The sequence below is a fragment of the Anomalospiza imberbis genome, chromosome 4, assembly GCF_031753505.1.
Source record: "Anomalospiza imberbis isolate Cuckoo-Finch-1a 21T00152 chromosome 4, ASM3175350v1, whole genome shotgun sequence".
NCBI lineage: Eukaryota > Metazoa > Chordata > Aves > Passeriformes > Viduidae > Anomalospiza > Anomalospiza imberbis.
The window spans coordinates 52,018,139-52,031,660 of NC_089684.1; the positions used below are offsets into that span (position 1 = coordinate 52,018,139).

Here is a 13,522-nt window from a genome sequence, read left to right on the forward strand (position 1 = left end):
TAGCTGTTGCAGTAGCAACTCTGCAAGGGAAGGCTGAAAACATGATGGCAAACAAACAGAAACAGTTTTAGAGATCAGCTTATTCTGACTAGGCTGTCATTTCCCACTCAGTGAGCTAATAACACCTTCTCACAAGCAAACAGCTGAATATAACAGCTTAGTGGGACTTAAAAAACAAGAATCTGGTTTCAAGAGTTGCTTGATTTTCTGTGCTCAGTTATATAGAAAATCTGCTTAAAAAGAGCAACTAGAGAGCAGACACTGTCTCAAACTGGCCTGTATCTTAGATACTTCATGAGTAAAGGGACAAGGTAAAGCAAGTAATTTCTACTAATTACTCAGATAGTAGGGAGAAGACTTTCCAAAACTAAAATTCAAAATAGATTTTGTATATTCCAGTAAGTTGTGGTATTTGATAAGAGGGAGTGAAGCATCTGATACCAGCTTAACCTGTGAATACTGAACATAAAGTTGTGGAATCATTTAGGCTGGAAAAGACCCTTGAGATCATTGAGTCCAACCATTCACCTAACTAAACCATCTCCCTAAGGATGGAGCCTAAGGAGGCTCGACTCTACAAGTTCTTGAAAGATTATAGCAAAGTAAGAGTCAGTCTCTTCTCTCAGGTGACAGGACAAGAGGAAATGGCTTCAGGTTGTGCCAGAGGAGGTTTGGGTTGGCTATTAGGAAGAATTTCTTCACTGAAAGGGTGGTTAAGCATTGGAATGGGCTGCCTAGGGAGATGGTAGAGTCACCATCGCTGGAGGTGTTCAAGGAATGACTGGACATGGCACTCAGTGCTGTGGTTTAGTTGATGGTGCTCAGTCAAAGACTGGACTCCATGATCTTGGAGGTCTTTTCCGACCTTAATGATTCTAGGAAGTACGGGGTGATCCTGCTGGCCACATCACTGCTGATCCAGGCTAGGTGCAGTGGCTTTCTTGGCCACCTGGGCACACCTGGCTCAGCACCCCCAGGTCCTTTTCCATGGGGCCCTTTCCAGCCACTGTGCCCCAGCCTGTGGCACTGCAGGGGTTGTTGTGACCCAGGGGCAGGACCTGGCACTTGGCCTTGTTGAACCTCAGACCATTGGCCTTGGCCCATTGATCCCAGCCTGTCCAGATCCCTTTGCAGAGTCCCTCACCTCCAGCAGATCAACATTCCTGCCCAGCTGAGAGTACACTTGATTCCCTCATCCAGATCATAGGGTTGGTGGGGGGAAAGATGGGTAGGTCTGAGTACCAGTGGTCTCAGAGAATAATAAATGGATGGAATGATATGCTATGAGTTGAGCAGACAGATAGTAGGTGGCAGAGTATAGTTGTCTGCTGCCAGTCTGTTTCAGATGGAAGTATCCTTTGTGCTTCGTTGGAAGGCCACAAAATTTCAATCATTCAAGTCCTATATTCTTAATAGCACATACTATCTACTGAACTAATCCTTATCTTTTTTAGGTTTTTTAAATTTCAAATCGTGACATAGCTTTGCACGAATAAAACAAAGTAGCATCAATTTCCTAGTTAATCTGCAACTCATCTCTTGTCTGATTGTATTAGTCTTGTATTGTGACATTTATTCAAAGCAGTTTAAGCCAGGCTCTGGTTTGTTCCCTATTTTCTGCTCTTTATTTTGTTCCAAGTATTTCTGAATGACTTGCCAGTATTTAAACCAGTGTTGATTTCTGACGAGTACTCTTGTTGGGTATATTAGGATAAAGCTGTGGCTGAACCAGTAAGCCGACTGCTGGAATCAACCCTAAGAAGCACCCACATGCCAAGTCGGATTGGAGCTCTGCATGGAATTCTTTATATCCTTGAGTGTGACTTGCTGGATGAGACAGCAAAGCAACTCATTCCAATTATCAGCGAGTATCTGCTCTCCAATTTGAGAGGAGTAGCACAGTAAGACTTCTCTCTTTCCCCCGGCTCCAAACTGTTGCATGTTTATGTCTGAACAAAAGGGCTCTCTGTTGTTGGTAGTTGCCAGTACGTTTAAGAGCAGGCTGTTGTATCAAGCAGGTTTTGGCATTTTCATTGGAAATATCATCCAATTTTAAGTTTAATTTACAGAGTGAAATGGTATTTGAGGATGAGAAAACTGTTTGATAGTACAGGCTTTTGTGTCTTTGGTAAACTGTGTTACGTAAACCTCATTTTTCTGTCATTTTCATGATAATCAATGTTCTCTCATTGCACCTCAGCAATACTTTATGTGATTTTAAAAAGGGCTTACGTTTCATATTCAAAAATACTTTTAATTTCTAGAAATTGTTTATAGTGTCTCTGTTTGTGACCTAAACAACTTTGGTGTGACCACTAGTGTTTTTGCTCATTTGCAGTTGTGTGAATATCCATAACCAAGAGCACATTTTGGTAATGTGTGCAGCTGCTTTCTATTTGATCGAGAATTACCCACTTGATGTAGGGCCTGAATTCTCTGCAGGAATTATACAGGTATGTTGTGATGGCTCCAGTGAGGGGTGGTTGTGTAACCTGAGACCACCATGTTAGCTGTCTTTAACACTTAACTTGGATACTGAGGTGTAGGTATTCTTTTGGGTTTAGTTTCATCAGTTTTTGTTAATACTTGATGCTGTTCCATGCTATTTTGGTGTGGTGCTAGAAGATGACCTAAATACACCTCAAAACCAAGTAGTTGGGGTTTTTTTGCTTTATTTCAGATGTGTGGAGTCATGGTGTCTGGAAATGATGAATCAACACCATCCATTATTTATCACTGTGTCCTGAGAGGATTGGAACGACTCCTTCTTTCAGAGCAGCTTTCCAGGCTGGACAGTGAGTCCCTGGTTAAACTGAGTGTTGACAGGGTGAATGTGCAGAGCCCCCACAGAGCAATGGCAGCCCTGGGATTAATGCTGACTTGCATGTACACAGGTATTCACTTTGTTGTACTTCTGATGTGCTGGGAGACTGGCTTGCTAACAGTGCTAATTTTCTTAATTTATTTTTGTTACCAAGAGTAAAAGAAGTGTATTTTAACATCCACAGTGAACTTGTAACAAATTATTTTGGTTTAGGAAAGGAAAAAATCAGCCCCAGCCGTATCCCAGATGCAAATCCTGGTGCTCCCGACAGTGAATCTGTGATTGTTGCTATGGAACGAGTATCTGTCCTTTTTGATAGGTAAGAGGACAAAATGTGTAAATGGTGCTCTGGGAGGGAAATAATTGTGTTTGTCACTGTGTGCTCACTTCTCTATTTGACAGTTCTTACAGTTTCTGACATGTTTCTTACATGTTTCTCTACTTACTATTGCCTAAAAGTTACACTCCTGGTATACACAGTAACACTGATGGAATTGCTGAAGGCAGCACAAATGTGCAGGAATGTAAATGAAAACCAGACATGTCCAAACCGATACTGTGTGTTGCACAAACCATAATACTTCATAAATGTATTTCCAGCTCCCTTCAGGTCAAACTCTTAAGTGCTTTTCAGGATGTCTTCTACATAATCAAGGATATAAATCCAGTTTACGTGAAATAATATTTCTAACCACCCTAAGAGTTTAAAACTTTTTTCCCCTTCCCTTCTCACAAGAGTTGCTCTTTCTGAGGCTGTTAAGTAATTGCAGTGGAAGGATACAGTCAAACTTCTGTATTCACATGGAACTCATTAATAGGAACATTTCAAAACCTCTGTTTTGATCTGACAATCTCAAGTTGTCTTAAGTGAGTATAGCATGTTAAGATTTTGTGTAGTAGTTTGTGGGTAATGGTTTACATTTTTTAAAGTGTTCAGTGGTTTTTCCATAAAACTGGAGGAGGGTTTCACTGCTGTACTTGGTGAGAGCAGAACTAGAGCAGTGCTTGAGTGTTTTTGAATATATCACTCTGAAAAGCTAGCAAAACAAATGTGACTACTACAAGAAAAAATAACTTTTGCAGGGAAGTATCACATGATGGTAACTTGATCTTGATACATCAACAGATGCTGCCTTTATTAGAAAGACTTTCCAATTAGTGTTATTTAAACAAAATTGTCTGTAGGTTGGAGTATCTTCTCCCCACTTTACACAGCAATGCAGCTTGATTTTCTCATTTGATATGTTGGTCATTCTGAGCTTGAATAAAAAATGCCAAGATCTTATGAATGAAAACTAGTGTTCTGCTTATAAATGGTCTTCTCTCTGATAACTAGGAGGAGTGATCTCCCTGTCCTTTTTTGTTCCTGTTTATTTTTTTCAGCATTCCTGTTGGTAAGTCTCATCTCTGGTGCTATTCCAGACCTTCAAAAAATGTGGTTATTCAGAAAAGAAAAGGGGAGAGTGTGGGGTAAAGACACACCTGTAACAGCTTCTGACAGCTTTGATAGACCTCTTTGGGTAGTCTGTTATTAAGATTACATGAAGATTCGAATTCATCAATGCTGAGAATTTGCCTACTCAGAGATGAAAGTAAAATGTTCTTTCCGTTGCCAATTAAATTGGAAAAGAACAAGATATGTGTTGACATTCAATCATAATATATTAAATTTTTTATTATTTTCAGGATCAGGAAGGGATTTCCTTTTGAAGCTCGAGTAGTGGCTCGGATTCTTCCACAGTTCCTTGATGATTTTTTCCCCCCACAAGATGTAATGAACAAAGTCATTGGGGAATTTCTGTCCAATCAGCAGCCATACCCACAATTCATGGCAACAGTAGTTTATAAGGTAGTATTGATACATTTATTTTTCTCAAATGTTTCAGAAAACTTCTAAATAATTGACAGCTCAGCTGAAGGGCCATATACCACTTTTGTTAATTAGATTTAAAAAACCTGCCATGATTAAGCTGTCCTGCTGTGAGTTTTGGTTTCTAGGCAGAATCAAGGGCTAGAATTGCCATGTCACCTAGAGGCCAAAGCTCACAGCAGGACAGGTCAGTCACTGATAATGAGAAAATAAAAAGAAAATTAGTGGTTGTGGTCCTGGTGCTCAGATTCTAGATCTGAGTGAGCCATCACCTTGTGAACCTAAAAGGCAAGCAAGCCCCTGTGGCTTCAGCTGGGCTTCTGGGCTTTTGGCTCTTCAGCACCTACTGAGCTTGTGCATCACTGGAGAGTGCATGTGCACAGCACGTGTGATCTATAAAAAACAAAAACACTACACAAGTTGCATATTTCTATGTGATTACTTCAGTTTGGCACATTTGTCATGAGTCCAGTTCACTAATTCATTAGACTCAGAGTTGTCCCCAGGAAGCCAATCTGTGACCCTCAGAGGTTTGTAGAAAGAGAGAACCTGTACAAGAGAAACTGAACCTTTTCCCATATCCATCCACCCTGTCTTTATTCCTGTGTACAATATTTTGCAGGTGTTCCAGACACTGCACAGCACTGGACAATCCTCGATGGTCCGTGACTGGGTGATGCTCTCTCTCTCTAATTTCACACAAAGAACACCCGTGGCAATGGCTATGTGGAGTCTTTCCTGTTTTTTTGTCAGTGCTTCCACCAGTCAATGGATTTCAGCAATGTATCCTAAAAAGATTTGAATGTGTGCCATTTCTGGGTAATTATAGTGTAAAGCCTTGAAGGATAAGAGTGCTGCAAGTGTAAGACACAAAAAAAGCAGTTTTACTGCAGAGAGTAATGGTGTATATTGCTTTGTGCTGTTGGTACCTCGGGTTTGTAGGGGGAAAAAAAGAGCATCTAAACAAATTATGAGAACAAAGTTATCTAAAACTACTGCTTTAAGATCAGTTTCTTTTGGCTATGCAAGATGATTGGGAAAGTCCTTACTTTGAAGGACTTTTTAAAAGCTTCACCAAGATAGTATTGCTGTGACCTTTAAAAGCTTTGCTCTGTATTCCTTCTGCAAGATAAATTATATTGAAAAAAATGAAAGAAGCCAACAAACTCAAAAATCAAGAGAATTATCCTCTACATCCAAACTGTATTTTGCAGTTATCGCCCTGGCTGTGCACTGCTGTAATAGTGAGCTTTGGCAATGGAATGGCATTGGCCAAATAAATTGAAACAGACTGTTTCCAATTTATCTATATATCTATCTTTTTATATATATATATATACACGTGTGTGGTGGCCTTATTTAAAAACAAATAAAAAATCCCCTGAAACAAACAGAAAACTAACTAGTGCATTTTGAGTGCAGACAAAGAAGTGGCCATTTGTCATGTTTGAGACGTCCTAATGATTCTCAACCACAGCAGTGCTCTTTGGCCCTCAGCAGTTCCTGATTGCATTGTTTGCTCCAATGGATAGAGAAAACTACTGCTAGCTTGAAATTAATTTCTGAGGATAAGAAATAGTGTGATGTTAAGGAAAATTTGGATTTATCTGGCACTTAATTGCCAGATGACAGCATTTTGCACATGAACGTTGTTGGCGAACTTAAGAATAAACTGTTTAATGGAGAACAGTGTTTAAACTGCTCAACCAAAAGAGGGCCAATGTCTGTCGTTTTATGACCTTAACTTGTATTTCAGTCTTCCACATATTATCAGCAGAATGGGAAAATCAGAGCAAGTGGATGTTAACATCTTCTGTTTGGTGGCCATAGACTTCTACCGACACCAGATCGATGAGGAATTGGATCGGAGAGCCTTCCAGTCGGTGTTTGAGGTGGTAGCATCTCCAGGAACCCCATACCATCATCTACTGACTTGTTTGCAAAATGTCCACAAGGTCACAGCATGTTGAACATCCTGATGTGTAGTGGAACTGCATGACTAGTGTTGGAATATGAATTACGAGGAATGCAAGATCAAGAAAATACCTGGGGTTGCATTTGTGATAAATACGGACCTGTCAGTTTTCCTTCCAGCATGCATGAACAAGTGCTCTGCAGCACTGGAAATCACCTGAGAAGTCAAGTGTAGTTGTTGTTGACACCAAGCACCTCTAAGTGGAATGAAGTATGTCAGTGTTTGTCAAGTGATGCTGGGGACTAATGTGAGCCACACATCCAAGCTGTAAAATATGAGCTAGTACCACATGCAAGGTATCTGGTATTCCTCTTCTTCCCAATATGCAGCTGAAGCCACTGTGGTGCAGCCAGTGAGACACTGACAGACTGTTATCGCAACATGCAGTCATTAGCCAACTTCATAGTTTTATGTACCTGTATATACCGTTGTGTAGTACAGAATAGAATTTGTTTCCTAATGTCCCTCCCAAACAAGGAAAAGAGAAAATGGCTTTTATGATTTACACTTCCAGCATGTAATTTCTCTCTGGATTTTCTGATATCCAGTGGTGTATGTGTTGGTGATACCAGAGATATAGTGCACATACGTAACCACACGTTTTTCTTTTTTCTTCTCAGGATTTCAAATTTGAGTACAGTATATCAGTGAAAGAAATTTTAACTTAAATATTTCTATATTATGTACAGTATGTAAAATTGTAAGATGTGTGGTGCATGAGCTGTGCTGTAATTGGAGATGAACAAAAGCCATGCTACTGAATGTCTTGACATCTGTATTGTCCTCATTTTTTTTCCTCGTTGTTGAATTCATGTTCCTTTTGGAAATCCATCTTAATGTACAGATTACATCTTGTTTTGCATCTCACTTTTTCTTAAAGTGCTTTAAAACTGGAAATTGTTGATTAATTTGTGTTGAGAAACTGTACTAAGGAGGCATTCTTGTGATCCACTTTACTGTAGCTTCTTTTAATTCCTTTATTTTGAGACATAGTGGTAAAAAAGAGGACTAGTCACTCTGGATCAAACTTTAGATACTTAAGAAACTGCTCTTATTTGCTGCATAGCATTTTAAGAGACAAAATGGTGCAAGCTCCCCAGTAGTCAAAAACCATTTGGCCTTTCCTAACTGAGACCATGGAGTCATCTGGACCACTCTCATGTAAACAAATACGTGGTAGCAGTAAAGAATCAGAAGGCTGCTGTGGTCTACTTTGGGACTGGCTAAAGCATTAGATTACACAACCTCTTTTATTCCCTGTTGTATCCATAATGCTTTAGACACAAACACAAATATCCGTGAATTTCAGGACACTACACAGGGCCAGATTTAGCTTTTACTCACCACCCAGGGAATGCCATTGATTCCTAAGCTTTACATGAGGAAATCTAGCACAGCATTTGTCTTTAGTTGTATTTAAGTCTTTCATTATAGAGAAATGATACCTTGGTTCTCAGTCAGCTCATACATTCAACCTCTCTTCATTTTCTTATCACACCTTTTGGTGACACTTGGAAAAATGAGATAGTGTTGTCAGGAGGAGCATGTACTGTATGTATTTCTGTATATAATGTATATGTTGAAATTATACACATGTGACAACATTTAATGTATACAGATGTGTATATTTGTATTTATTAAACCCATGTATTTAAACTAATTCCAATCTAGACCAAAAATTGTTGCTTCTGCCCGTAAATTGATTACAAAGGGATTGTCCACTGGTGTCGCTTCCTTTTAGAAACTGGTAGAGGAAATTGATAGTATGGGCAGTAGAAACAACTGTAGATGTTGCTGTATTTAGCTCTCTACAGGTCTTATTATCTAGAGCAATTTTTTCTGTCCTTAGTTGGGTTACTCTTCTTCCTTGGGCCACAGCACTGTGGTGATTTTTAAAAGAAACTGAACAGGATTTCAGGAAAAGGTTTAATAAAATAGATACTGTTTGAAAGTTTTTGAGTTATATTGGAAATTATCGTAATTCTGATAAAAGTCTAATTCCAGGCAGTGAGATATAATGCCTTGTGTTTGCATTAAGGGGTAGTATAGATCACTCTTCCCTTTTGTAATCACCAATAATCGTTTTGTATTGTAAACCCACACACCAGTCAGTTTTTGTATGATATATAGTTTAAGTGAAGATATTTTTGTAAGCTATTTTCCAGAATTTAAAATAGATTTTAATATATTTTTAAGCATCAGGTTAGTCAAATTCTCACCATATAACAGTATATGTTGTGTTATGAAACTGTTAAATTCTTCATAATTTTAAGCTCCTCATGATTAACACAGACCAGCTGATTACTTTACCTTGGGATCACGGGAGCTAGACCCTTTATGAAACTTTCCAAACCAGCTTGGGACTTGCTATAGAATCTTTCAAGCCAGTGAAGAAATACACTGAATTAAGCAGTCAGCACAGCTGGGTGAAAAACATTAGATGTGACAGACTCCCATTCCTCAAATGCCTCTTGCCAGCCTTAGAGCAAGTATTTGCATTGCCTGTTTCAAGACAAGCTCTGGAGCTGATGCACTCAGTTCCAACCTCACACAGATTCACTGGTGATAACTTCATCTGTTTTAACCTCTCTTGGAGATTTGTTGTAGTGTATATACCTCCTGTAATGTGTCCCAAGTGTCTAAAGAAGGCACCTTCTCTTAGGAAATTCTCTGTGACCTGAAGGAGTTGTTGCTTAAGGGTCTTCCTAGTGTGGGAGCACTGAAGTTGTGCTTCAGTTCAGACATTTCACTGCAGCACACTTTCCTGTCTTCTTCCTAGACATTCTTTCCACACCCTCATTTCTTTGGGAATGAAATCATACTCAAAATCACTCCTGTCTGCTTTTAGTGACACGAGCCATGAGGTGTGCCATAGGGGTGGTTACAGCAGAACAGTGGCCATTAAGGGATTCTGATGTTGGATTTAAAGGAAATAAAAATACTGCTTGTCCTTTGAGACTGACTCTATGCAAGATTTTATTTCACAGAGTGTTTTTAACTTGCTGTAAACAGAAAGCTAATTCTGAAAATCAGGCTGTTCATTTTTTCATTGAGATCAGGGTAGAATTGTGTTTGGTCTTAAGACATACATTTATTGTCCTGGCTAAACAAAGCAGACAGCATCTTTAATGTGCTTTGCAGTAAAAGTGGCTTCTTTACAGCCTTACAGGATGAGAGGTATGGCATGATTGGGAGCATACTTGAGACAGATTAATGTTTAAAACTTCAATTACAATTCACTTGTCAAAGAAACTGCATTACTAAATCTATGATGTGGCCCTTCCCTAAGAACACTATGCCAGCCAGCTTGTGGACCAGCTACCCACTGGCCCATTGAATAAAGTTTGCTTTGTGTTTCATTTCAGCCTGCCCCCTCCCTTGCACTGAGAGCAAGAGTGAGGAGTTGCAAACGACAACTTACTGTAAACCAGTTCTTATTTGTGGGATTCAAAGTATTTTCTTTACTATTTATGTTATTTTCCAGTTGCAATTGAATGTGATTTTATTTAAGTCTTCTCTAAAGTGTATACTCAGATGTCATTTCTTGCCTAAAGCATCTAGTAAATGATTGTGTGTTACTTTTGCTTTGGTAGGAATGCCTTCTTAGCACCAAGACATTGCTCGTTTTTTAACCACCAGCAGCATTACAAAAGCACTGAGTAATGAGTGAACAGATTTAGGTCGAATGAAGGGACCAAGTGGAGCCTTTTGGGTTAAAAGTAATTTGTTGATATCTAGTAGATTTGCCTTAGGAGGATTCTGTCTTGCCATTCTCCTTTTTCAATGGCTGTTAACTGTACAGCTGATAAGGAGGTTGTGTCAAAAGCACTGCAAAGACCATTCTCCAAGAACAGCAGACCTGGTTTGTCTTACAATTTTGTGGAGCTGTCAGGGCTGAGCATTTATGCTTCCATAATAAAAGAAATTTTAGGGTATAATGAGCAATAAACAAAAGCAATAAGCAGTTTAATTAAATTCAGTCATTCAGGATCTTACCCGGTGGTTGAAAGGGATGGGAGAAGGGGAACTCACTGAGTACATTCATTGTGTAAATCAGACTTTCTCCATGTACAATGCCAGCTAAACTTTCTACTAAAGGTAGAAATCAACTGAGTGACAATGGTAGGTGCTTTGCTCTTTTAGAACAGTTTTGGTTATAAGGACGCAATTGCTGAAAGGTACAAGAGGGCAAAATACTTTGCTAGTTTTGAAGTAGTTTAAGTGTTTTAAAGTGAAAACAAGCTGCTGTAAAAACTAGAGTAAGCAAGTAGCAAAATTTTGGGGAAAATTATTGTTGTTATTTTAACCTAATCCAGAGATTTTGGGTGAACTCTTTGTGCATGCTACCTAAATATCCATTTAAAAATCTTGAGAATCCCACAGCCATACCCAGGAGAGCTTCTATGGTATATCTTGATAAGGTTTTTAGCTGCATTCAGGTAACTGGGTATAAATGCTGCAGAGCATTTGTGAAGCATGTGCTGCTTTAGTCATGTGCATTTTGTGTGAGCTTCATTCCCATCAGTCCATGTATACACACCATCAAGTTGGATAAACTTGACAAGGATAAGGTAACGCACCCTGTGGTGGGGTACAGTTTGAGGGCAATGATGAGCAAAAGCTTGGAGCCCCCACCTGAAAAGCAATTGTACTCAAGGGAAAAGAAAAGCATATAATTTTAGATGTATGTTTAAGTTTAACAAAAATGCTGAAAATACTGCACATTGAAACTAAAAGAGAAAATAAAATGTAACTATTACTGTAAGTGATTTTTCTCTGGTTATTTAAAAAAAAAGAGCTTGATGCATTCTTAATAGAGTTTTTCCCCAGTATCTCTTCTTTCCAGCAACTGTCAAAATACTGAGTATTATTGAGACATGCAAGAATAATTGAACTCTCTGAAAATGTATCTATGCTGCACAATCACTGTGCTGTTTGCAATTAACCAAGAAGTATCACGGCTGAGCTTTTAATTGTATCTAACAGTCATGCTTGCCAATACTTCTCTGGGATTCTAGATGAGATCAGAAAAGGCAAAATTCAAGTGTACAGCTGTATTTGTGAATGAGAGTGTATTTATCCACAGCAGTGCTGGGGAGGGATAATGTTACACAGGAGAAGAAGTGGTTTAACTTGCCGAAGCTTGGTTTCCCAGCTGTTGGGCTTGCATCTTAAAAGAAATTTCTGGGTGGTCCTGCTGCTGAACACTGGAGGATCTCTTGCAGTACTCAACGGCTCAGAGACATCTTGTTTTGATTAACTTTGCAGCACTTGGCTGTTCCCTGGAAACTCTGGCATAAAGTTTGAAGTAGTAGCTTAATGTAGAAAGCACGTGCTGGTTTTGTCCTGAGTCAAAGTAACTTCTTTTACATCTTGTTTTTCCCTGTCGGCGTTGGTGGCGACTGATCCGCCGCTGTGTCACCTTTTAGTGTAGCCGTGGAGCTGAGGGACAGAGCTGTGCTGTGGTAAGTGCCTTTGTCTGCAGAGCTGGAGACTAGTTTGAGTCATAAAGTCTTCATCTTTTTGTCACTCAGAGAAGAAAAAACATTTAATTCCTGCAAATATTACCCCTGAAGATGACTTGCCAGGCACGGGGAGATGAAGCATTACACTTAGTAGACTAGAACTTTTTAAATTTACTAGAACTTTTTTTGCTTTCCCCACTGCCTTTTCTGTCCTGTATAGGTATTGTGATTTTTTTCCTACTTTTTAGTTAGTGCAGCTGTGAAGAGTATTGCAGCTATCATTTGGGAATTGGCAGGGCTCCACCCCAGTTACAAGACAAAAGGCTTTGATTGCCTGTAGAATTAAACATAATTATACCATAAGTTTTGCATAACTGTTTGAAGAGATGAAAAGATTTGTAACTTGTAGGTTTGTTCAAAAGTTGGAAGTAGGAACATGAAAAAGTTCATACAGTTTATATAGAATGCTGTCTTCTGAGTGAGTCAAGCCTTCAACTCTTCTATTTCAGCCATAATTCCACCTTAATTTTGTTTCTGATCCTTCCCATGGTGTACACATCCAAATATGGCAGAGCAGTCCCGTACCCCAGGTGCTATTTTCTTATCCTTCAAGCCGCAAACATCATGGGTAGATTTTGATCAAGTGCAACCTTATTGTTTTATCTCATTATTTACGTTTTGGAGTTCTTTCAGCCAGGCTGCAGTGTTTGGGCTCCAAGCAAAATGCATCCCTGAGGGCTGGGTTTGACCATGCACCAGATGCCCACAGAGCTGTAAACCAGATTAAGTCAGACCATTTAAATACAAGGTTTTTGCTAATCTAGCTCATCTTGAATTATATGCACTGTAAAACTTCAAGTCAATGTTGAAATAACATATCCAAATTAGAATCTTAGTCTTTTGTACCCCTTTCTTCCCCTGAGGAAGAAGAACTAAATGTGTTTTCATCCCTGTCTTGCTGTTAAATGGCTCTAGGATTGAAGCATCTGTCTTGTCCAATGGAAAAGCAAGTGTAAAGCTTGCTAACTTAACTTTTCTTGGTGTGTCTTGTTAATGTTGACATTTCAAATATCTTTGGCATTTGATTTAACATCTATGAAAATAACACAATTCATTGTTTAATTTTTATTTCAGGCAAGTTTGGGCAGATACTCTTAATTACACTTTGTTCATAGTAATTTTTCTTTGCCTTCTTAACTGCTTGAAACTACCACTGTTTTAAATGAACACTGGATGCTGCAGATCTGGGAGGTATTTTTAAGTGCTTTCCAGGCTTCTGATCCTTCCATCTCTTGGTAATGTGGCTTAAGCTCATTCCTTCTCCTCCTGTCTTCTTTCCTCTGCCTTGGCTGCCAGAGTAAATGTTTCACCTGTTGAATGCTTTAAAA

General features: G+C 39.1%; 1 protein-coding gene and 1 long non-coding RNA gene across 3 annotated transcripts in view; one reads left to right on the top strand and one right to left on the bottom strand.

The window, feature by feature from the left end:
• Positions 1 to 9,625, top strand: part of HTT (huntingtin) — a 79,075-nt gene extending 69,450 nt beyond the window's left edge. For both annotated transcript variants that reach the window (XM_068188551.1, XM_068188552.1), the window contains 7 exons: positions 1,711 to 1,901; positions 2,339 to 2,453; positions 2,681 to 2,894; positions 3,038 to 3,143; positions 4,511 to 4,673; positions 5,317 to 5,477; positions 6,451 to 9,625. In XM_068188551.1, the coding sequence (XP_068044652.1) occupies positions 1,711 to 1,901; positions 2,339 to 2,453; positions 2,681 to 2,894; positions 3,038 to 3,143; positions 4,511 to 4,673; positions 5,317 to 5,477; positions 6,451 to 6,664 (1,164 nt within the window). In that variant the 3' untranslated portion in view covers positions 6,665 to 9,625. The remainder of the gene's footprint in view (positions 1 to 1,710; positions 1,902 to 2,338; positions 2,454 to 2,680; positions 2,895 to 3,037; positions 3,144 to 4,510; positions 4,674 to 5,316; positions 5,478 to 6,450) is intronic.
• Positions 9,626 to 10,687: 1,062 nt separating this feature from the next.
• On the bottom strand, positions 10,688 to 11,404 carry LOC137472970 (uncharacterized). The gene is made up of 2 exons (XR_010998534.1): positions 10,780 to 11,404; positions 10,688 to 10,727 (listed from the first exon to the last, which is right to left on the bottom strand). It is a non-coding gene; the product is annotated as an uncharacterized lncRNA (long non-coding RNA).
• Between the last annotated feature and the right edge of the window lie 2,118 nt (positions 11,405 to 13,522).